The sequence below is a fragment of the Pogona vitticeps genome, chromosome 12 (genome assembly GCF_051106095.1).
Source record: "Pogona vitticeps strain Pit_001003342236 chromosome 12, PviZW2.1, whole genome shotgun sequence".
In the NCBI taxonomy this organism is placed as follows: Eukaryota; Metazoa; Chordata; class Lepidosauria; order Squamata; family Agamidae; genus Pogona; species Pogona vitticeps.
In genome coordinates this window covers 6,345,440-6,370,272 of record NC_135794.1, presented here as the reverse complement: position 1 = coordinate 6,370,272, position 24,833 = coordinate 6,345,440, and the positions used below count along the sequence as shown (strand labels likewise).

General features: G+C 47.1%; 2 protein-coding genes across 2 annotated transcripts; one reads left to right on the top strand and one right to left on the bottom strand.

Annotated features, from left to right (window-relative positions):
• Positions 1–9,075: 9,075 nt before the first annotated feature.
• On the top strand, positions 9,076–15,198 carry LOC144584586 (uncharacterized). The gene is made up of 3 exons (XM_078380921.1): positions 9,076–9,432; positions 12,783–13,000; positions 14,910–15,198. Exons 1-3 carry the CDS (start codon positions 9,288–9,290, stop codon positions 14,949–14,951), a joined length of 405 nt encoding a protein of 134 aa, XP_078237047.1. The 5' UTR covers positions 9,076–9,287; the 3' UTR covers positions 14,952–15,198.
• Positions 15,199–16,075: 877 nt separating this feature from the next.
• Positions 16,076–23,617, bottom strand: DUOXA2 (dual oxidase maturation factor 2). Its single transcript, XM_072981727.2, has 6 exons — positions 23,448–23,617; positions 22,929–22,986; positions 22,153–22,287; positions 21,374–21,587; positions 20,043–20,257; positions 16,076–18,798 (listed from the first exon to the last, which is right to left on the bottom strand). The coding sequence occupies exons 1-6, from the start codon at positions 23,592–23,594 to the stop codon at positions 18,596–18,598; spliced, it is 972 nt and encodes a 323-aa protein (XP_072837828.2). The 5' UTR covers positions 23,595–23,617; the 3' UTR covers positions 16,076–18,595.
• Between the last annotated feature and the right edge of the window lie 1,216 nt (positions 23,618–24,833).

Sequence of the window (24,833 nt, the reverse complement as noted above, 5' to 3'; positions counted from 1 at the left end):
AGGGGAATAACCGCGACAGGACCAAAGCAAAGTTGTGCCCTTTGCCTGTGATTGACACTCCGTTCAAATGCATAGGGGTGGATATTGTGGGACCTTTGCCCAAGGCCACAAAGAGGGGGAACAGGTTCATTCTAACAATTGTGGACCATGCCACAAGGTATCCTGAAGCCATACCCTTGACTAATATTGAAACTAACACAGTGGCCGATGCTTTGGTGGGGTATATGTCCAGGATGGGATTTGCCTCAGAGATAATCACAGATTTGGGCGCATCGTTCACATCAAAGCTCATGAAACGCTTATGGCAAATCTGTGGAATTAAGCACAAGGAAACCACTGCCTATCATCCGGAAAGTAATGGGTTAACTGAGAAGTTCAATGGGACTCTAATGCGCATGATTAGGGCTTACTTGGCAGAGAATCCAAACAATTGGGACCAGAAGCTGCAATCCCTTTTGTTTGCTTATCGATCAGTGCCACAAGCCAGTACCGGGTTCAGTCCATTTGAACTTTTATTTGGGAGAAGGGTGAAAGGGCCCCTTGATTTGATCAAACAAAATTGGGAGCAGATCACCCAGGATGACCCACAAGACGTTGTGACTTACATAGACACCTTGATGAATGACCTAAGGAGAAATCTAGAGCTGGCAGCAGAAAACCTGCAAGCTCAGAAGGTCAGACAGAAAACATGGTATGACCACAAAGCTAGAGAGAGGCACTTTGACCCAGGGGAGGAAGTGCTTTGGCTTAGGCCCTGCAGAGAGAACAAACTGCAGCTCAAATGGGCAGGACCATATAGGGTCATTTCCAAGATGTCAGACCTGAACTACCTAATAGAGCAGGAGGAGAACCAAGCAAGGAGGGTGGTTCATGTGAATGCCCTAAAACCCTACTACAGAGGGGAACAGAGGGTTTTATTCGCGATAAAGGCAGCTGAGAGTGAGGAAGCTGAATTACCCTTCTGGGAGGGTAGAGGGGAAGTAAAATACAACCCAGAGGAGGTAAAGATCAGTCCGGCACTCACCCAAGAGCAGCAGCAAGAACTAAAAATGCTGCTTAGTAAATATCAACAGGTGTTTTCCAACAGGCCGGGGATAGTGAAGGGAGTGATGCATCGGATCCACACAGGGGATGCACCCCCGCAGGCAGTATCCCCATACCGAGTAACGGGACCCTATAGGGACAAGGTGCGGAAGGAGCTGGACGAGATGCTGAGGGAGAATATAATCGTCCCCTCTTCTAGTCCTTGGTCCTCTCCGATAGTCCTTGTGGACAAGCCTGATGGGAGCATTAGGTTTTGTGTTGATTACAGGAAATTAAACCGTGTAACCACTCCTGATGCCTACCCAATGCCCAGGCTAGACAACCTGATTGAAACCATAGGGGGTTGTCGATTCATCTCATCATTGGACCTGGTAAAGGGATATTGGCAATTAAGAATTGATCCCAGGGATCAAGAAAAGACTGCCTTTTGCAGCCCTTTTGGTCTCTATGAGTTTCGAGTCCTGAGCTTTGGTCTCAGAAATGCACCAGCCACATTCCAAAGGCTGATGGACCAGACCTTGGCAGGGCTCAGTGACTTTACAGTGGCCTACATTGACGACATAGGGATCTTCAGTAATACCTGGGAAGATCACCTGTTACACCTGGAGTTAGTGCTGCAGAGGTTAAGTGCAGCAGGGCTAACAGTAAAGGCCAGCAAGTGTCAGCTGGGTAGCCCAGAAATAAAATACTTGGGTCACATGGTAGGGGGAGGAGTGATAAAACCCCTGGAGGCCAAAATAGAAGCTGTTCGTGATTGGCCTAGACCCAACACCAAGAAAAAAGTCAAATCATTTCTTGGGTTGGTGGGCTACTACAGAAAGTTCATCCCGAGGTTTAGCGAGATTGCGGCTCCGCTGACCGATCTGACGAGGAAGAAGGCTGATGACCGCATCCCGTGGACCAGCGACTGTGAGGCGGCGTTCCAGAGGTTGAAGGAGGCGTTAATCAACTATCCAGTCCTGCGGGCTCCAGACTTCGACCGGGAGTTCATCATCTACACCGATGCGTCTAACAGCGGGGTAGGAGCAGTTCTGTGCCAGGAGGATGAGAATGGTGACCAACATCCAGTGTCCTACCTGAGTAGGAAACTTCAAAAAGGTGAGAGACATTTGGCAACCGTGGAGAAGGAGTGTTTGGCCATAGTCTACGCGATCCAGAAGGCCAAGCCTTACATCTGGGGAAGACATTTTATTCTGTGTACTGACCATTCACCATTGCAATGGTTAAAGACAATGAAAACCCACAATAGCAAACTTATGAGGTGGGCTTTAAACCTACAGGACTATGACTTTGAAGTGAAGGTGGTCAGAGGGTCAGTGAACTGTGTTGCTGACGCCTTATCAAGAAGACCTGAAGATTGAAGACGGCGAAAGAACATGGACTATGTGTATATAATGGTGAACAAAAAAAGTTAAAATGTACCTGTGGTTTTTTGAATTTGGTTTGTATGAATAAAGGTAAATTGATGTATTGTATATGGTAAATGTTTAAATGCCTAATTGCTATGGTTAACTTAGAGTAAGTAAGTAAGTATGGTATGTATAACTGTTGTTGTGTATTTTATTCAGGTTGTTTTTTGGTGAAAAGCACGTTAGCTTTCCCCCTACAAAACAACTTATAAAGAGGGGAGGTGTTACATAACAGCACTGATGTTACCTGTCTGTCATGGGTTTGGAGGGAAAGTTCCATCCTATGGAGAGTGGAAGGCGGGACATCAGGAGGAGGGGCTGTACTGTATAAATATGTGATGCCTGTGTGGTGAGAGAGAGACGCTGGGAGACTCTGGGTTGTGACGAAGCAGCAGCTGGGAAGAAGAAGCTGTTGTGGTAGTCTGTGTGTCAGACAGGGTACTACTGTGTGTCAGAGTACCAACCTGATAGGTTCAGGTGTCTGTTGGTTAGCCAGAACTGATAGGTTCAGGGTCTGTGCTTCAAGTTAAGGGTTCTGGGTGAACCAAACTGTATGCTTGTATGAGTGAGAATAAGCCACGTTACTTTATCCTATTCACCTGATTGTTTATTTTTCCCTGTGTGTATTTAAAATAAACTTTATTCTTTTTATTGTTTAAAAATCCATCCCTGGTCTGTGTGACTTCTTAAAGGGAATGGTTGGTGGCAGCTTAGTGTAACTGTGTGACATATCCCAGTAGGTCTGGGTTTGTCACAAGTGGTGCCTTGCTAGATGACGATAATCCATTCCACTGAAATCGCTGTTTAGTGAAATCATTGTCTAGCGAAAAGCATTTCCCCATTGGAATGCATTGAAACCTGTTTAATGCGTTCCAATGGGGAACAATTGTCGTTGTCTAGCGAAGATCAGCCATAGGAAAGCCGCTTTGCGAACCACTGATCAGCTGTTTAAATTGCTGTCTTGCGAAGCTTAGGTCCCGAAAACACCTGTTTTGCGAGCGTGGAGGGTGCTGTCAAAATTGTCGTCTAGCAAAACTTGGTTTGCAAAGCAGAGACGAAACATTGTCCAGCGAAATTCCCCCACAGGAATCACTGTTTTGCGAATCGCTATAGCGATCGCAAAAAGTCAATGTCTGGTGAAAAAACTGTCATGTGGGGTAACTGTCTAGCGAGGCACCACTGTAATTGAGACATTTTTCCTACTACTCATCCAAAATCCGGCTTCCTGTAGCTTGCACCCATTATGACGTGCCCTGCACTTTGGGATGATCAAGAACAGATCCTGCCCCTCCTCTGAATCACAGCCTTTCAAGTATTTGAAAAGTGCTATCCTATCACCCCTCGGTCTTCTTTTCTCAAGGCTAGACATGCCCAGTCCGTTCAGTCTTTCCTCCTACGGCTTGGTTTCCAGTCCCCTGGTCATCCTGGTTACCCTCCTCCAAATTTGCTCCAGTTTGCTGGCATCCTTCTTGAAGTGCAGTGCCCAGAACTGGACATAGTCCTCTCTAGATGAAGCCCAACCAGTTTTGAATAAGGGAAGAACTTCTGTTTCTTCAACCTCTGCCATGTTATTCTCTCTCTTCATCCCAACTGCTCTGTATTGACCTTAAGGAACTCCGAAAGAGTTAGCTTTTCTACATAGAAATGGTGTTCCATTGCTTTGATGATTTCTGTTGCCCTTTTCATCACCTCTTCTAGCCATCACTCCTTCTCCACTGCTTTGAAGCACACATCTTGGTCTGGCAACAGATTTCCATGCCCTACCAGGAAATGCTGAGAACTGAACTGTGGACATGCAAAGCACCTGCCTTATCGCTGTGCTATGGCCCCTCCTCTATCTGCTAGGAACTTCGGACCGAGATGGCCATCTCTGGCCACAGGACTCCCCATTCCATCACCCTTTCTGAATGACAGAATTGTGATATTTCTAAACCATGCTGTTCCCTGTAACGGTCAGGTTGTGACAGAATAGGAAGCAGAACGAAACACTGCTGTCCTATTCACAGGCTGAAATCTGGATGCAACCAATGTAGACCCATTAACTCAGCAGGGATCTGGCGAGTCAGCACCTATATAAGTCCCATTGATTCAATGATTCATTGATGCAATTCATCTACCCTACTCTGGTTGCTACTTACTGCTGGATTTCAGCCGCAAAGTCCTGCGTGGTCATGAACCAAATGGGTTGTCTACGTCCGACTAGGTGAGACCTTCTGAATGGCCAAGCTTAATTCTGATTGCAGTCCCTGGCCTTGCACAAAAGGAAACATAGAAAGTTCCTTTAATGATGAGTTAGGCCATTCATCTCAGATGGGTGGCATTTCCCAGCTGTAACTGGAAATGTCATCAGGGACGTGGTGGCGCTGCAGGCTAAACCGCAGAAGCCTCTGTGCTGCAGGGTCAGAAGACCAAGCAGTCGTAAGATCAAATCCACGTGACGGAGTGAGCGCCCGTCACTTGTCCCAGCTCCCACCAACCTAGCGGTTCAAAAGCATGCAAATGCAAGTAGATCAATAGGGACCACCTCCGTGGGAAGGTAACAGCGTTCTATGTCTAGTCGCGTTGGCCATGTGACCACGGAAGATTGTCTTCGGACAAAACGCTGGCTCTATGGCTTGGAAACGGGGATGAGCACCGCCCCCTAGAGTCGAACACGACTGGACAAAAATTGTCAAGGGGAACCTTTACCTTTACCTTTTAACTGGAAATGTCAGAGACTGAACTAGTGACCTTCTCTGGGTGAAGTGAGTGTTCCGTCTCTGAGTCCTTCCCTTGCTCCACGAAATTTACCCCATGTTGGCCACTAGAGTGGATGTATATTCATTTCTTGTTTCTTTTCATGTAACAGTGCCTCTTGTTTTCCTCCCAGGTAATCTCCCCAAGGCGCCGTGCATCTTATCAGACATGCTTTGATGCTCCCGGTAATTGCCCCTGGGAATCGGAGGCGGTCGAGCTGTCCCCTAATTGGGACCAGTTAATCCCAGTCTTTGCACATCTTCACTTGTAATCTTTGGTTGGGCTTCAGCCCTTTCCCTCCCCACCCCAAAACAGCAACAAAACTGTGAGCAGAAAAGAAAGGAAGGGAAAAAAAGCCACAGAGCCACTGGAATTTAGCCTGGGCTCTGCACGTCACAAAATCTCGGACCTAAATCCTCAAAGATTAACAAACTTCACCCTGCAGAAGGAGATGCAAGAATAAAGAATGCAAAGTTAGTTTTCAAGGTCTGTAGACATTACAGCAGCTTTTCATTCAGCTATGAAAATGTTCCTTCCTAGACGCACTGCTGCTAACCAGCAAGGTCTGAAGTCTGATGCTAAATTCAGCTGCCTGTAGAAGTTTCAGCTTGCCGATTTAGCCACTCCAGTTTCAACCCTTCCATATCTATAAACTTTTAAGTAGGGCTTCAAAAAAATTTTAAAAAATTATTTTAACATTTGTTAAGAGTCTCAGCCTGTTCCTTGTTTATTTATTCATTTTATTTTATTTAAAATAGTTTTACCCCACCTTTCTCCTTGAAAAGGACCCAAAGTGGCTTACAACATGGAAAGGCATCTGAAGAAGAAAACAAGGTGTATACAACCGGGGGGTGGGGTGGGGGTTTAACATATTTAAAATACAACATTTAGAGCTAAGAACAATGAGTGAAGAGGTATCTTGCATCATTAAAAGACAATATTACAGCTAAGAGCAAGAAGTATACAATTTTTTTGTTATTATTTTAAAATGCACCTGTCAAGAAACCAGTTTGGTTCATAAAATGGGCCCCTGTGGGAGTTTTTTAGGCTGAATATCAAGAAAAACTTCTTAACTGTTAGAGCAGTACAATAAGAGACCTCAGGAGGTGGTGAGCGCTGCAGCAGTAGAGGCATTCAAGAGAAAATTGGACCACCCTCTGTCAGATCTGCTTTGGTTTGGGTTGCTTCCTTGAGCAGGGGTTGAACCAGATGGCCTTACAGGCCCCTTCCAACTCAGCCATTCCATGATTCTATGATTCTCTTTCCTGCTACAACTCAGAAGCATATTGCAGAAGAAGAACCCCAAGTTTAGTGGCAGAGTGCCTACTTCTGTAGCGGTTTGGGGGCTGGGTGTGGCTGGACTACAACGCCCATCCTCCCTCACCTCTACATTCCTTCCCATATACAATTGGTGTGCAGGCAAAAGGTCCCATCAACTTCCAGCATCTCTGTTCACACCAGACTTCCCCAACTGAATGTCTTCCAGAAGCATTGGACTACAATGCCCATCAGCCCCTTGCTACCCTCAGGGAAGTTGGGAACTGTAGTCAACTGCCTCTGAAAGGCCTCAGTCTCTAGTATCCCTGGGAACTCATCTTAGAAAGATTCTACCTTCACCCTTGGAAAGCCGGCTTCTGCCAGACAGAGAAATACAATTGGCTTCTTCCTTTCTTTTTATTGCATCTTTATATTTGCATTACATGTTTACCTTTACATTCTACTTTTCTTCCAGTGTCACTAAGGCCCTCCTCTTCTTGACTTTGCCCTCATAAAAATCCTGAAAAATAGGTCAGCCGGACAATACAATAAGAGATGTTGTTGTGGGTTTTTCGGGCTCTTTGGCCGTGTCCTGAAGGTTGTTCTTCCTAACGTTTCGCCAGTCTCTGTGGCTGACATCTTCAGAGGACAGCACATTGATCACCATAATCACCCATCTCCTGAAAAGGACAAAAGCTGATCCTCTGCTCCCAAACAAAGTGCACCAGAGCACAGAGTGCTGTCCTCTGAAGATGCCGGCCACAGAGACTGGCGAAACGTTAGGAAGAACAACCTTCAGAACACAGCCAGAGAGCCCGAAAAACCCACAACAACCATTAGATCACGGCCATGAAAGCCTTCACAAATACAATAAGAGAGAGAGAGAGAGAGAGACGGACCCACAACCACCCTGTGATTTTTATGACTCAGTGGTGACTTAATCTCATAAAACACAGTGCAACCCTCTGACCACTACACTGCGCTGCTGTAAACTGGTACGTTCAAGTGTGCTGTAGGCCTTTCAAACCAACTACACCAGGAGGCAGAAACCAGGATATCAGGATTAGAGATGGGCAGAAACCACACAAAGGGTGGTTTGTGGTGGTTCGTGGCGACCCACAAACCATGAACAATTAGAACTTTTTTAAAAAATGAACCATGAACGGGATTGTTGTGGGGCTTTTTAAGTTTGTCTCTGGGGAGAAGGCAAACTAAATCCCCAACCCCCTCAGTCTGCCATCTGACCCCTTCCCACTGCTCCTGTGGGCTCCCGATTCGGTCCTGTCGCCACCAGCACCTCCATCGCTGCATGGGCGATCTGGCATTGTGTGGCCCCAGTCAGGTGCTGTGGGGCGCTGGGTGGCCCATTGGCAGCCCCACAACCTGCCCGTGGTCTCCTACTCTTCCTCCACCTCTGCCACTGCCAGCTTTAGAGACGGCGACCAAGGATCGCATCCAGAAGCCGGGCCCTCTGCTGCCTCCGCGCTTCTCCCTCTCCTCTCCCGGATGAGAAGCCAGGCCTGCTGGGTCTCAAGATGGTATAGGAGGAGAAGGGGGGACGATGGGGGCAAGAGGTAAGGAGGGGAAAAAAACAAACCAGGAAATTCGTTAAGTCGTTTAGAAAGTTCATGGTTTCGGTCGGTTCAGGTCCATCGGTTTGGACGAACCTAAACCAACCCGAATGGGTGAACCAGCCATTTTTTTTAACGAACGTCCTGGTTAGTCTTTCAGTTTGTGCCCATCTCTAATCAGGATTCTGCACCCGAGATGGGACTGCAAGAGAGAGGAAAGGTGAGTGGAAAAATCAGATATTGCACGCTGGGTGGATATCTGATTTTCCTTCAACATTTATTCTCAACCTGATTTTTTTAAAAAAGACACAGCTAAAGGTCTGCTCTCGCTGTCTCTGTTTTTCAAGACGAGTACTGTGAGCATCTCTGCTAGAGAACGGTGCCTCTGATGCCGCCTCCACCAGCTGTAATGAGCAAGCTGGTCCCAGGTTACGGCATCTTTCAGAAAGCCACCTCCCCCGCCTCTTCACCTGGTCCCCCTTTCTATGGCCAGATCTGGAACTGATTTCTCCCCCCCTGCACCCCAGAATCATCAAGGATCTACAGCCAGAAGCGACAATCATTCCAGATGATCATCTTTCTTATTTTTTTTACTTTCAAAAGCTGTCCCTTTTCCTCCTCCCCCTATAAAGATGCTTATTCCCCAGTGAATGTCTTTAAAGAAGAAAACCACTCATTTAGCCTCCACAGTCTTCTTACTGCTTTTGAGTTTAACATGTGAAACTGGAAGGGCTAGGAGCATTTCTGCTAAATGCAGGCGGAGAGGATTTTGTAAGCCAGTTGCTTCTTTGCTAGACTGATCAGGAAGATCAAGTTTGGGGGTTTTGTGTGTGAATCTTGAAAGGCTACTTTGACCGCCTCCCCTGATCGCCAGAGGCACCAGGGATCTGGCCAGGCTCGACGGGGGGTCTGTGCACTCTGCACGTGTTCAAAGGCACGCTTTTCCTCTCGTGTCACCCGGTGTAGGGCTGGGCCCCTGGGATGCCAAACCTCAGAGAGGCTGAAGGGAGGGCGGGGAGTCTGGTCGTCCCCTCGGTCCACAGGGTGGTCCTCTCCCTTAAGCATCCTCGATTGGGGCTCCTCAAAGTCCCCGCCCCGACGGCCAGGCTTCTTAAAGGAGGGCGAGGGGCGGAAAAAGCCGGAGAAGGCAGATCGGCGGCGATCCGGCGAAGGGATCAAGAGAGGCCAGGGGCGCCATCTAGCGGCCCGAGGAGGCAAAGCAGGGCGCCCACCGATCCGTCGAGGAACCTGGCCGCGGAGCGACGGAGCCATGGTCGGGGCAGGGTTCCCGGGTAGGATCCTGCGGGTGGCGGTCCTGGCCTCCCTCCTCTTCTCCTCCACCGTCTTCGTCTCGCCCTCGTTCGGGGGCAAGCGGGACGCACCCATCCGGCTCCGGGAAAATCTCTGGGCTACAGGTACTGCCTGCCACTGTGTCGCTTCCTCTTGGTCTGGACGGGCGCCCTGGGAGGTGGGAAGCTGCGGGAGGGTGGAGGATTCGAACCTGCCCCCTTAATCTAGCCGGTTCAATAGGGTCTCAATCCAGCGGCATGCTGGACTCTCTTGCCCCGACCGGCAGTGGTTTCAAGCAAGGGGGGTTGTCTTTTCCATGGAAGGCAGGTTCTCCTTCATTGAATACAGAACCCCATAAAAACGAAATAAGATTCTAGTCCTCATGGGTCCGGAGACGAGCCGAAACAGGGCCAAGGAGGCTCTACCAATTCAGACTCTGCATTGTTTAGGGTTGGGGGGGTTGATGCATTTTGACCCCCGGGAGGGGTTGCATGTTGCCCACCCCTATAGATTCTGCCCTGATCAGCAGCAACGGCTCTGCAAGGTTTCAGGAGAAGGGCTTTCCATGTCTCCCGGCAAGTAGAGACTGAGGAGGTGCTTCAAGCTAAAGGGACAACGCACCGACCCGCGAGGGCTGGAGTCCTTCCCCTGCGAGCAGGAGGGTCCTTTTAAGGGAGATCGCCCCCAGTCCAGCGACCCTTTCGGGCGCGATCAGAGGCGATCCTTGATCGCTGTCTTTTCTTGACCGAATTTTCCCGACTCCCTCCGAGACGTTTCTTTCAGCGACACCAACTGCTTTCAGCACCAGAGAAGGGACAGCTCCCGACAAAATGTGAGATAAAAACAATCCTGTCTACAGTAAGGAGTTTTAAGACTGACTGACTGATTTATTGATTGATTGACTGATTGATTGAAAATTCTTTTAAAGGAAACACTGCCATCAGGAAGAGAAACCCCCATTTATTATTTTCTAGCTGATGATTCTTTTAGGCATTTAAGGCTGCACATTTTGGCACACATTCGATGATACGGGATATCATTGAACAGTGACTTCCAGAGTTGTTGATAGGTACAGATGCATATCCCTGGAAGAAGCACCGATTTTCCTCACCACCACTCCAGTAAATTTCGTACTTAATTCCACAAGCACTTTAGAAAGCTGTTTTGTAACTAAAACACTGAGGAGTTTTTAAAAGTCCCTTGTATATCCATTGGCATCCTCGTATGCACAACAGGGAGGGGTTCGGTTCCACAAGGACAGCCTGTATGAGTGAAAAATGATGAAGGAAATCGAGTGGTTGGGAGGGAGGAGGATGTATGTGGCTGTTGCAAGGAGAAAGCAAAAACACTATATACAGTATCTTCAATCAAACATTCATTCATTCATTCATTTCCCCCCACCTTTCTCCTTAAAAGGACCCAAGGCAGCTTACATAATTAAAAAGGGCCATAGTTTAAATCGAAAAACAATAAGTCTACAAATACTTAAAAAGAATTAAATAAGTATTATATTAAAAATGATAAATAAAATCAATATGAAAAGCACATTTGAAAGCAACAGAGCACAACAATCCAATTTTTAAAAACCCTGCTGGGAGAAAGGTGTGTTCTCTGTACTAGAGAAATGTAAAATAGAAAAGCCAAGGTGTTTGTACAAGTTGAAGATGCCAGATGTGGGATCTGATGTGACAGAGGGTCCCGGGGAGAGTGTGTGGTTCACAGCCATGCTTTAAGAAGACCCGTCACCCCCCCCCCAAACATGTCCTTCATCCACCAATCTGCCACCCAGCAGTGGCATCTTTGGAACCAGAATTTTGGGTTGGTGGGTTAAATGAAACGAGGTTCTGGTTTTTGTAGCTGAAATGTCTCAAGGAATTTAGCAGCCTAGATCTTCTACAGATGGTTGGGATCCTGCTAGTAGTTGCATAAGATCTGTACAACTTGTGGCAGTTAATTCTGATTAATCAATGAGGTGCAGAGGTGCATCTTGAGTATGCAGATATATGCATGATTAGGCATGTGACTAAGACATGCTCTGGCACCTTATCAATTAGCCATAATTCTGGCCAACATGATTTTTCTTCTTCTTCAACTCCTTTACAGATGATGTCAAATTTGCACACTTACCATATTTTTTTTAAAAAACTAGGCTGTATACACATAGTGAATTTTGCAAAGAAATAGTTAACATTTTATCTTTAATCCTTTCTAAAGTTTAACGATCGAGTGCCTGTAATGAATAATTATTTATCAAGGACTGTAAAGGACACCCACCTGCTATTTAGCATATACTTGAATATTCTGAAATGACAAATTTTCGCAACATTCGTTATTAGCTCAGATCTAGTCATGTAAGTTACTTCTGTTTTTCTGGAATTGTCTTAACCTTTTTTCCCCTAGCTTCAATTTCTGATGCATACTAGGATTTACTCACCCCCACCCATACATACTTTATCCTACTCTTGGCAGGGCCAGACTCCTGATAGTGTTTTTAGCAAAACACCATTGGGTTTCCCCTTTGAAATTTAGGGTTTGGCTTTTGAGACTGTTCTGGCAGTTTAATTCAGTGGCCAAATTGTCATTTGATGGATGAAATGGTCATTGGATAAATGGCATTTAAAAAGACAGGTTAACCCAATCCTCTTGAAAGCATGTGGTTTTTCTCAGTAAACCATCTGTTCCCTCTCTCTGAAAGCTGACCGAGGTTGCAAGCAGAAATTCCGAGTGCAAGAAAGGATCACATCTGATCACACCGGAAAGAGTTGCTTTGCCAGGAGTGATCACTCTCAAAGTGATCCTTCTGTCCATCTGGGAACCACTCCAGATGAGCTCTCAAAGAGAATAGCCCTCCAGCTGGACCAAAAAGGTCCAGCTTGGGCACCCATTGACTGGAGTGCCATTGCCCGTTACATCGTGTGTTGGCTGGGAGATTGCTTATGGTCCACACATGTGAGCTATTTCCCTGTCCGGTTGCATCCCGAGACTGCAGATCTATCATTACCCAGGGAAATAGCTTCCACTTTGGATCACTTTGGAGCAGTCTAGGACAATCTATTCCCCAGGGACGACATGATGCAGGGGCAACAGGGATTCAGCCTGACACCAATCTGTGCCAAAAGTAGACTTTTTTGGTCCAGCTGTAGGGCTACAACATCTGGAGCAGGTGGAAGGGTCCCTTTAAGGGAGATTGCTCCCTACAAAGCAGCCCTTTCTTGCAGGATCGGAGGTGTGCCTTTCCAGCCTGCCTGGGGAAGCCGCTTCCCCAGTTACAGCCCCTCCCTGGGGAAGCCGCTTCAGCTCACCCTTGGATTTAATCCAAAGAGGAACAGATCGGACTTTAGCAACAACAGCTTAGAGAATGTGGGCTTCTTTCTCCAAGGTATTGCAAACTATGAATCAGCACCATGTGCCCTTAGCTAAGCTGAACTGGTCGTCACATCCTCCAGTTGACTCTGCACATACTATGTCGTTCCAGGGCATTTTATGGGGAAGAAAAGTACCTTGGACTCTTCCCATTTGCCACCTTTATCAGAGGAAAGAGTGGAGCCCGGCAACGTCCTGGAGGCATTCAGCCCTGCCCTCACGGACGTCTTTGAGGATGCCAAGGGCTTACTGATGAGAGAACTTCTCAAAATCATCCTTCAGCAGAGATTGTTAGAGGAGGAGCAAGGGAAGGGTGAAGCCAAAGGCCAGGTAAGTTACCTAACAATGGTGGCATGCTAAGCATAGACTTCTTTCTCATGCTCTGTTCATCTTCCATCATCATGGTGCTCCTGCTGGAAAGCTAGAGTTTTCCCAATGCAGGAGCCATACCTTCTCTCCAAAAACTTGTTTATTGCCATTGTGGTTCCAGTGGCAGAGTCTGGGGTGGGAAGGTCTTGCTCCAAGATCCATGCCAGGTGGATGTTGCTCCAGTTGCAACTGAGTTCATTGTGTTGCTTGAAAAGGGACCCAGGGGAAGGATTGCTCATTGCGAATTGTTTTGAATGAATGAAAAGCACTAGTGGAATGTTGGGGAAAGTCAATATCTTTGGTACAATAGGATCCTCTATATCCATGGGAGGATCCAAGCCCACCGCAGATGCTGGAAAACACAGATTATAGTGAACTCTATTAAAATAGAGAATGCTACACATAGCATGGTCTCTGGCTGTCCCCCCCCCCCCCAGTAGTCAGTTCTGGTAACTTCGTTGTTAAAAATATATTTCCAGGTGATGGGGTTCTTTTCATATTTTTAGACTGTGGATAAATGAATCAGTGGATATTGATCCAGCAGATAAAGGGGTTGTGCTGTAATCTCTTATGGATGGTGGATCTTGAGCAGTCCGTTGGTCAGCTTTAGCAGCCCTTCTGATAGCAGTGGTAGACCTTTTCGGCAGAGCGGCCAAAACGATGAACTCCCATTTTTTGCGCTCTTCTTTCCATCATTCACTCATACACAGATGTGCACATGAAGCTCAGGATACTAATGAATATTTCCCCAAGGTGACCAGTCAGGGGGCCTGGCCAGATACGACAGGCGGGTGTTGTAGGGGAAAGAAAATGGGCGTATGGAGTGGAGGGACTGGACAGTCATCCTTCGCTCTGCTGTACTTCTAATCAGAATCAGCTTCCCTCCCTTGGAGAATAGCAGAAATGGGGGTACCTACACCTGTTATGTGTGTGTCTCTGTGTGTCTGTGGTTAGAGCAAGAAGAAAAAGTTAGAGCCCCTTCCTTCTACCTTGTGGTGCTGAATAAGCTAAGCTCCTTTCTCCTTGCAAGCCCCCGCTTGCAAGTTAGGGCTTGCAAGAGTTAGAGTCCAACACAGCTGGAGGACACGAGGTTGAAGATGCTTGATGGCCAGAAGCTTCTTAGATAGCTTCTCACTTGGTCAGAACCTCTCTTCCTTCCCTGTGCTTTGAGTGGTAACTCTCCAAGGTCCTGACTCACCTGAGACCTATCCAGCTGCCTGCCATCCATGATCATCCATCTCCAGTGGTTCCCACCCTTGGGTCTCTAGATGTTCTTGGACCAAAACTCGGAGAAGCTTTCACCTCTAGCTGTGCTGGCCAGGATTTCTGGGCGTTGTAGTCCAAAAATACCTGGGGGGTGAAGGCTGGGAACCACTGGTCTATCTGATCTTTGTTCCTGGTCACTCCCTGGTTTAAACAGGCTCACAGCATGACTGGGGTTAGAAATTATGAACAGAAGCAACTCCCTTCTTTCAGAAGGAAGTCATCATTTGACAGGGGCGTCATCATAAGGCAGTCATTGTTTGCTCACTTGCCCAACAGATGGTCATGAACCTGATCGCTCACTACCTTCTGACCTTAAACCTTAGCCTGGCCATAGCAGTTTCATCCAAAGCTTGGGCTTTCTACATCCCACTACTCTCAAAGCCCTCCCACCGGCATGACTGCTGGCTGGAGGGTTCGAGAAGTCAAAAAGTAGGTTCTCGTGTCATCCAGACATAGGCAGGGCCAGGAGCAGATCTGGAACGAGGTGGGACCCAGACGTCCGGAGAAGTAGTACCACAGCTGCATCTCCTTCTCCAACAAAACTCAACTCACTGGGAGTCTGAACTGGTTTGTAAACCAATGTGGTGTGTCTTTTTCTTTACAGGAAACGCCTTCATTGATGGAGTTGCTGGCAAAATATATTTAAAAAGAATAATCCGAGGAAGATGTCATAGACTGTTGGGAACCAGGCAAGATCCTGGGGTCCCTTCCCAGCTGAAGGAGGAGGATGGCACAATTGAAGTGTAAGATACGAAATTTGAAATGGTGGTCCCAAAATTGATGATTTCTCTGAAGAGCCAAGGGCGGACTATATAGGAAGTCCACATTCATTCTCTGTCTTACAGTTGTTGGCAGGATGGCATTATGAATAAAACATCTGTCTTTGCACAGCTGCAAGCTGTCTTTTCATTTTGTCACTTTGTGGAGGAGGAAAATGGGCATGAGAAAGAAGGGAACCCCAAACAGGCAAGCCAAGAGAGGTATTCTGATCAGTCTGGGCTCTGCTGTAATAATAATCATCATGTCCCAGCAAGTCACTTCTGACTAATGGCGATCCTTTTCAGAGTTTTCCTGCTACAGAATACCTAAAGGTGTTTTGCCATTTCTTTCCTCTGCAGCTGGCCCAAGGCTACACGGGCTGGCTCTTCTAGGACAGTGGTCCCCAACCTTGGGCCTCCAGAGGTTCTTGAACTTCAGCGCCCAGACGTCTCGGCCAGCAGAGGTGGTGGTGAAGGCTTCTGGAAGTTGTAGTCCAAGAACATCTGGAGGCCCAAGGTTGGGGACCACTGTTCTAGGAGACCCAGCGGGAACTGAACTCCCAACCTTTGGCTCTGCAGCCAGATACCTAAACCACTGTGCTATCCAGCCTGCTACCATAGGGTTGGGTGAAGCAGACACTTCAAGCAGTTGATGCCCAGGAGTAAAGCATGGATCGCACCATGTGCACCACCATATGACCCGTTGGGTTTGCCCCTAAACTCCCCTATGCCCAGGTGCAAAAGGAGAGGCCTTTTTATCTCTACTGTTGAGATAAAAAGTCCGCTTTCCTATGTGGGATGATGGAGGTGCCCTCTTTGTCCTTGGCTTCAGGGCACAGAATGTTTGGGGCCAGACCTGTGGGTGGCGATGGTCTTCAAGATGGCCTGTTTTAAGCTGTTAATAGCCTTGACGGTGGTGTGCGGGGAACGAGGGAGGCAAAATCTCTGGGGAGGGTGTCACGGGGACTTCGCAGCAGCCCAGGCAGAATGGGCCATTATGGGAAGCTCTGGGAATAGGATAGTATCCTTCACAGGACCTGAAAGGAAACTAAAGGGCTCCAGAGGAACATCTGGAGGACTGACATTGAAGCCTGCCTATCATCATCATCTTCTACTGGAGATGGCTACCTCACCTTACAGATTAACCAGACTTCCGTTCCAAGAATCCCTGACCTTTGGCCATGCGGGGTGTGCGTGCATGTGCTCCTGGAAATTGAAGTTAAAAAAACATCTGGCATGTCAAATCATCATGATCACGTGCTGTCAAGTCAATTCGGACTTATGCTATCTGAGGGATTCTGGGAATTGTAGTTAAAACAGTAACTTTTCCAAGCTCTGATTGCTCAGAAGGGAAGACCATGAAATTCTGTTTGTGTGTTTTTTTAAAAAAAAATCATTGCACAGTGTTTTATTTATTTATTTATTTATTTATTTATTTATTTATTTATTTATTTATTTATTTATTTATTTATTTTTTATTTATACTTACTTACTTACTTACTTACTTACTTACTTACTTACTTACTTACTTACTTACTTACTTACTTACTCACAGTAATATACTATACCCATCTAGCCGAAGGCCACTCTGGCTGGTTTACAAGGCACAAACAGAACAATAATCAAATGGCATAACACATAACAAACATCCAAAAATAGACACGAGACAGATAAAAACCATTTAAAATACATTACAAAAATATATTTTAAAAAAATATGTTAGCGAGTGAACTACAACATCCAATAACACTTTGTTCACCTCCCTGGAGATGTAAAGAGAAAGAAAAGCCTTATTTGTTTCCCCAAACCCTCCACTGCTGAAGTTTTCTCTCTGAGATGTGGTGAGGATCGGACACAGGTAAGCACAAATGGGACTGAAGCCTAAAGAACGGACACTGATAAATCTAAGGTTCTACCTTACTCCATTTTTTGATGATGAGGCAGAGCGCCCCTTTCAGGGGCAGCCATGAGGAGGGACGTTCACAATGAACTACGTCTCCTCAAGACATCCTATGAACAGAAGCTGAGACTAAATCTTTGATTGCACAGGTCTATCGCTCGTGTTTCGGACTGCTGGTGGTGCAGTCCGGTTCAAGCTATTCCCCTGGTGATCACATAACCGACAGGGAATCGCACTCAAGCCCAGCCCCGATCCATGCCCAAGCTGGACCTTTTTGGTCCTACAAGATGGCTGCTACTTTCGAGGGGGGCCATGCTGGAGCGATCCCCTAGTGGATGGAAGGGTGGCTTTAAGGGAGACGACACCCAGCAAAGAGCCCCTTTCCGGGGCAATCAAACACAACTTTTCCTCATCATTCGTTTGCACCCTACATAACCAAGAAATGGGCCTTTGCACACTTGAATTCCTGAGGGCAACAAAGAAGGATGTTCTCCTGGGAGGCGAGATCAGCTGCATAATAATAATTTAAGCTGCAAGCTTAAATTATTACAGCCGATGCCTTCACGTGCCATAAAAACCCTCTACTGCATCACAGAATTGGAAGAGGAGATCCTAGGAGGTTGGGATCACCCCTCACTCTCCAGAATGCCCTTAAAAGCTCAGTTTCCCACAAAGCAAATTTGACTGACAGAACTCTAGAATATGACAGTTGTTCCTCTCACAGCAGCAATAACCTCAACAAAGCACTAGAGTTTGACCTTTGTCGACCTTATACCAGGTGCAAATATGCATCAAACTATTGCACCGTTCCATAAATATGCCCCAGTGCTCCTCGCTCAGATTTACGGGACCTTAACTGCTTTGGCATAGTAAGTTCTATTACAATTTTAAGACGCACAGCAAGATTTCAGGATACACTGGCTAGAAAACCAGAACTGGAAGCTTTAGGATGAATGGGGAGGTCTTGACGGGAGCAAAGGAGCCAGGGAAACTGAACTACCTTTTTCAACTTCGACCATTCCTTGTAGGAACACGGCAGTTGGCGCATGCACAGAAGCTCATTCAATCTTAGACCCGCAGAGATGGAAGGGATCTTATAGATCATCATGTTCAGCCTCTCTCAATGAGGCACAGCAGAGGAACCGAACTCCCCACTTCGGGCTCTGCAGCCAGATGCCTAAACCGCTGAGCTACCCAGCAGTGAATTTCTCCATTTCCGACCTGAGACGCAGCATGACGATCATCCTTTTCTGCCACTTTGCAGCCCTGGCCAGCAGGGCGCTCAGAATTCCACCCTTCTTGATAGCTCCAATTCCAATGACGCCTTCTTTTTTTAGCCTGTTCCCTTTTAGCAGAGGCTGAGTTTCTAGCAGTGCTGGTCTTTTCCCACGGCTGGTAGTCTTACAATATACAGGGGAAGGAGGGCCTTTTCATTGTTCTCCAGATTCTAGCAAAACCTTCAGGCAGAATCAGCGGCTAAAGCTTATGTTGGCTTTCAAGCCCCAGGTCCTGAGCATCCGTCCCAGAGCCAGTACCTAAAGCAACACGGAGCCGTTTTCGAGATTGAAGTCCATGTCCCTGCTAAGAAAAAGCAGGTCATGCTAGTATAGTGACCTTTCTTCTTCTTCTTCTCTAGCTCTTGACGGACAGTCTGAGATTGGGTTGGGAAGCAACGTCGTGCTCTGGAGGGAAGCGAGGGTTGACATAGATTTCACTCAACACCTTGTCTTCGTCTTCGTCTTCATCCTCGCAGAGGTCGAAGAAAGCATTCAAAAGGCTGGGGCGGGCATAGTGGAGGGTGATCACCATCCCTCCGATCAGGAAGCAGAGCAACCCTGGAAGAAAGAGAGAGATCCAGAGAAGCTGAGATCATTTGGTTAAATCGGACCGAGGAAGTAGGTCTCCTGCACCTCGGTGTTTGCTTTCCAACATTTACAATTGAGGCGGGTTGATTCCCCCTTGTCAACAGAAGAGGATTACTTAATCCCTTTGTTTACCCAGCTGTATCACGGAGCTGCACAGGAGCTGAGCCACAAAGGCATTAATGGTTCATTTTCGGAAATGGAGAACCAGAACATAGAAAGGATGTTACATAGACTCCACACAGGCCGGGATTTTGGGCATGAAACTGTGTAGATCTTGGCCCAACGAGCAGGAGGACAAGCGCGGCACAAAGGCACAAATCAACTCCCCATCCGAATCACGGAGATTTCTCAGGAATCTTTGCAACAGGGAAAGAGAAATCATGGCTCTCCCAGACCTTAGATCACAATTCCGTCCCTGCTGACCGTGAGTCACAGGGATGAGGCTGATGGGAATGAGAATATGGCTGCCACTTCCAATTTTCTTTAATTTTGTTTTTTTTCCCCCAGCCTAAGCAAGTATCCAGTGATGTTAGTTAGCAACTGAAAACCTCTGAGGACAACTCAGAATACACCTGACGTTATTCTTTTCTATGGCTCACGGCGAGCAGGTTTGCTAGGAGTTGGAGGCGAAAACCTCCCCACCCCGATGTAAGTCCAGAGCTTAGGAAGGTGGCTTGATCTAACTAGGGCTTCCAGAATTCCCCAGCCAGCCTGGTTTCTGAGAGATTCTGGGAGCTATAAACCCAAAAAGTTACTTCTGTGTCCTTTGAGAGGAAGCTGCAAGCTTAAGGCCAAGACAAAGCCCATTATCCCCGTATTGGATCGGCAAAGATTTTGCAAACCACCAGAGGTAAGAAAAGCTTCTGCTGTGACAGTCAGGCACCGTCAGCGCTTAACGAATTCACTTTTCTAATAAGGGCAATCTATAATGTGTATTCAGGCCCTTTGCTTTTTTGCAATTCCTCATAGCCTCCTACCATTGTTCTAGGCTAGGCATCCTCAGCATGGTACCCTTTAGCTATATGTTAGACTACAATGCCTATCATCCCCGGTCAGCATGACCTGCCTTCAGAAAGTAGAAAGTTGGTCCAAGGGACTCAGTGCCACTTTGAGCATTGAAAAGTGCAGCTAATTTGAGAGACCGTTTTGGGATGGGGGAACCCCACGCGCCACTTGGAGCTCCTTACAGGAAAAGCGAGGTAAAAGATCCTAACCTGCGGCGAGCGTGAGCCAGAACGATGCCCCGTAGACCGGCTGCAGGGAGGCGTCGCCAAACTGGATGACGCACGTCGGAGCGCTCCTCACCGTAGAGAAGGACAGGAGGGCAAAGATCAAGAAAGCCCCCGTGATGAGCATCATGTAGCCCCCGTACACGGGGACCGGCATGGAGAACAGCATGTTGGAGACGAGCCAGGCACAGAAAGCCACCCTGCAGGAGGAAAAGGGAAAACCTCGCCTGTTAATCACAGTTCATTGGTAGAGGTCTTTCTATGAGCCCCTGGAAAGGCCCTAAGGCCAAGTATCTAGTCCTCATGACTGTAAAGAGGGAAAAGGTCCTATTCCTCATCAGCTACTGCCAGTCCGAGCAGACAAGCCTGACCCAGAGGGACAACAAAGCCTGACTGGATGTATGGGCTTTGTTCCTTCTGAGACCTACCAATGGCCAAGTCACCACCGCTGGTCGCTTTTGAGCCACTGGAAAGCATGGGTGACACTGGAGCAGATCAATGAGGACAGTCACACAAAGCAACTGAGACCGTGCAAGTCCAGCAGTGGGGATGGAGCAGTTCTTGATTTGTGTTCTTGTCTAGAGACGTCACATGGCATCCAGGCTGATGACCGTCTTCACAGGAGATGGGGGTCAAAGTATTGCCCTGCCTTAGACGTCAATTTGGTCCCTCATGCTCTTGGCCAACCACAGAAATGGGATGCCCGTTATTCTCCCTGCAGTCTTTCTAGAGCAGGGATGGGGACCCTTCGGCTCACTGGACATTCTGGACTTCCGCTTCGAGGAGACCCACCTGACTTGCTGGTGAGGTATTCCGGGCATTGTAGTCCAAAATCCAGAAGGTCAACGGTTCCCCATTCCTCCTCTAGAGCAAAGCCCTTTCCCTAACAGTAAGAGCTGCTTGACAAGGGAAGAGCCTCTTTGAGGAGGACTCTCCTTTACTGGATGAAGGCAAGCAGAAGTTTGAACAGCCATTGGTCAGGAAAGCCCCACCTGCAAGACACCTGCACTGAGCAGCAGGTTGGACTAGATCCATTCCCCTCAACCTTTGGTCACTCAACTATTTCGGACTTCAGCTCCCTGAAACTCCAGCCAACACAGCCGGTGGTCAAGGGTTTTCTGACCGTTGAAGTCCAGATCATCTGGATGGCCAACAATTCAGGACTAGGGCCTCCTGCGGTCTCCAACATCTCTTCTAATCTAACCCCCCATGATCCTGTGAAATCACATCCTCTGCGTCCCACAGAGCCCAGTCATTCTCTTAGAATTCCTCCTCATTCCAGCCTCTGTTATGAAAAGCAGCATGGGCTCACTCACCAGAGCGTGGCCGAGGCGTAGTGGCCTGCAATCCTGTAGAAGGAATTCAAGTCACAGGGGTTGTAGGTACTGAACTTCTCCGCCACGTAGAGGATAGGATGAGGCAGACCCTGTCGCAAGCCCTTGTCATACTGTAGGTTATAATCATTGCCAAACAACCAGGGAAAGTACTCGTTGTAATTGATCGTTTCGTTGAGCTGCTCCACAGGATTTCCTACAAAGCCAAGATTCCTGGTTAACATTCAGGGGTAAAGAGCATTCAAGAAAAAGAAATAACCCAAGAGGATAGACTATTAACTCACTCGTGAGCTAGGAATCTACTGTGGTTTCTTCTCATGGTGGTTTCATGTTGGCTTATTTCCCAGTTAACATTAACCATGGTTTGTCAGTTCAGACAAGATGGCAAACCATGGTTAAACAATACCAGAGGCAGAAGACTCCAAAATCCTCCTCATGGCCTCGTTGGATGAGAAGATGGGGAAGAGAGGAAATAAGCCCATGGCATATTGTGGCTTGTTCTAGCTCATGTATGTCACACTAAACAATGGTTTGTCCATTTGTTTGACATCCCACTGTAGCTCTACAAGTTAATTAAGCCTTTGCCATCCTGGCATCTTCCACATGCTTTGGGTAACAACTCTCAGCCAGCACTGCCATTGGTTGTGCTGGTTGGAAAGATGGGAGTTGTAGTCCGACCCATCTTGAGACCACTAGATTGGGAGAGGCTGGGATATCCCAAACACAAACATGCCCCTCTCGCTTCCACCCTGCAGACTTACCAAGCAGCGTGATGTTGACTCCTGACAAACCGACCTTCAGCCCAACATCCACATGCACCAGAGCAGAGCTGAAGGACTTATAGGTGGTGTTGGCTCTCACTTGCCCACGCTCCCAGTCAGAGGTAAAGTTAACAGCTGAAAGATGGAGAAACTCTATGTGAGGGTAAGCCATGGACCCGTTGGATGGTCTTTTTTAGATAAGATCCAGATCAACCCTTTCCTAAGAAACCCCCCTTTTTTATGACTGAGAATATCTACCTATTTCTGCCTCGCTCTTCGCTGTGGACTCCCTGACTCAATTTCTTCAGAAATGTTAAGGGCATGGGTTCAGGGGTGGACAGGCAAACTCATAAATTTCCAGAAATCCTTTGGCTTTTCTGCGGGGCCGGCTCTTCCACTAGGCAAAGTGGCAGGTCTGGCAGGCCATGGCAAGGCAGGAAGTTGTCAGCGATTCACGTGTTACTGGTATATGTTTATCACTGTTTATCATTGTTTATCAAACATAAACTAGCCATAAGCGAGATTGCTTGAGGGGTTTTATGCCTCTTGGGCCAAGATAATTTGCCCGGCGTTTGATGTTGTTTTTGGTGATGTGGAGGGCGGGTGGAGGCAGCTGCTCTTCCAACCCTGGGCAGTAAAATGTCAGGAAACTGTCCTCTCGCTCTGCATCATTAGTGGCATGGACAAGGGACCATCCCCTTTTATGGCAGGCAACAGTTTGGAAATGCCTGGATGTTTCCTTAGAGTTAAGTGAGGATGGGGAGGGAGTTACTTACCGACAATCACGCCTCCGATAAAAAGGCTTATGATGACCCGAAAGAGCCAGTACAGCCTCTGTCAACGAGAGAGAAATCGGAGAGTCACCACCAGAAGGGGCAACTTAACGTTCCTCCAACACTAAATGACCCAGCTGACTTCCCGAATTTTTAACAACACAAACATAAAGCGAACTCTTTAAGACAGTGGTCCCCAACCTTGGGCCTCCAGATGTTCTTGGAGTGCCACTCCCAGAAGCCTTTTCACTGCCACCTCTGCCGGCCAGGATTTCTGGGAGCTGAAGTCCAAGAACATCTGGAGGCCCAAGGTTGGGGACCACTGCTTTAAGACATCAAATAACAAAGGGTCCTTCGGCATCTTTAGAGCTAGCAAATTTATACTTGCATAAGCTTTTGTGAACACACCACCCACTTCCTCTGATGCATGTAGCACAATGTGCAAAGTCCGAGTATACATGTCTTCACAATATACATATCTGTCCGCACAACAACCCTGCGAGGATGCTCAAGGAGACTCACCGCTCTGCCCCGAATCCCAGGCAAGATCAACAAGAAGCTGACAGCAAAGACCAAGAAGACTACGATGACGATGATGAGGCTCACATCAAACACAAAGGGTTTCCTCTCCTGGGGGTAGAAGGGATAGATGCCATTGAAGAGCGTCATGGTGGTGGAGGTGGTGAAGGATCTGCAGGACCAGAGAGGGAACAGTGAGCAAAATCATGATCTTGGCAAAATCTGCACTGTTCTCGCTGTCGGCCTTTCATGCTGATAGAGCCGCGGGATGTGAGAAGCCTGGCATGCCATCAAGTCGCCTGCAACTTATTCGTTTGTTTAGTAGATAAGTTCGTTAAGTTTTATTATACGGTCATAGACCCGAAAATTCAAAGATAGAACATAATACAAGATATATATTAAAAAGTAAGTAAGTTGTTGTAACATAGCGACAGTATAAAACTTAAGTCAGGTGGTTGTCTTATTATAACATTTCACGAATTCTTAAAACTGAGAATAAAAACTTAGCCACCGACTGTGTTATTAATTGGTTCTCTCCCGACAGCAGAAACTTCAGCTCGCCTGTGGGAGATTTACTAGTACAATTTACACATTATTGGGTAGAGAGAAAGAGGATATGTTCGTTCGAACCTGTATAAGCTGCATTCTAGAATGGTGTGTGCCGAGGCATGAATCTGTGATTCTTAACACATGAATCTCTGATTCTTCCTCACAGGGGCATATTTTTTCTCCATAGGGAATGTTATTAAAGCGCCCTTTTAACAAGGCTGAGCGTTTATTTAGTATTTGTTTTATTGATATTTGTTTTATTTCTTTATAAATAAGAGAAGGCGGCTCCCAATATTAAAAAGAACAGAGTTTAAAACACAGTAAATTAAACCTTTAAAAAAAAAAACACGATTTGCTAATTAAAATACCATTGAATAATTAAAAGCAAGTAAATAAACACTAAAAAGTATTTTAACTTTTAAAAAGGCCTTCATGGACTCAAATCGTGATTGTTAGTTTTTTTGGGGGGTTTCCTATAATTCCTTATGAGGACCCCATGAAGGAGCGATCTCTCAAAGGTTCTGTCCTCAACGGAGGGAGTCCGTCTCAACAGCATTGAGGACCGCTGGTCTTTGCACAGCTTTTTGTAACGGACCAGGTGATGTCAAATCGAGCGCATCCTGCCACCCGAGGGGTCTCCTCTAGTCAGGACCCCAACATCGTGCAAACGAGGAACCGGGAACCAAGCGCCAGAATTCCCAAGACGATGAGACGCCGAAGGTTTCCGGAGCGACTCCGGATTCAGATGGCGCGCTCCATCTGAATTGACAAGAGTTTCCAGAGAGGTAGCCGACGCCGTGTTAAAAGTCTTGTTTCGGCATATCGGCAAAATTAAAGGGG

Bases quoted from the DNA above. Each gene is read 5' to 3' on its own strand.
- LOC144584586 (XM_078380921.1), top strand. From the start codon at position 9,288: ATGGTCGGGGCAGGGTTCCCGGGTAGGATCCTGCGGGTGGCGGTCCTG. The intron at 9,433-12,782 runs GTACTGCCTGCC...ATGTCGTTCCAG, and splicing joins GGAAAATCTCTGGGCTACAG to GGCATTTTATGGGGAAGAAA. The intron at 13,001-14,909 runs GTAAGTTACCTA...TTTTCTTTACAG, and splicing joins AGGGTGAAGCCAAAGGCCAG to GAAACGCCTTCATTGATGGA.
- DUOXA2 (XM_072981727.2), bottom strand. From the start codon at position 23,594: ATGACGCTCTTCAATGGCATCTATCCCTTCTACCCCCAGGAGAGGAAA. The intron at 22,987-23,447 runs GTGAGTCTCCTT...TCTCGTTGACAG, and splicing joins CTGGGATTCGGGGCAGAGCG to AGGCTGTACTGGCTCTTTCG. The intron at 18,799-20,042 runs GTTAGGATCTTT...TCTTTCTTCCAG, and splicing joins CTGGCTCACGCTCGCCGCAG to GGTTGCTCTGCTTCCTGATC.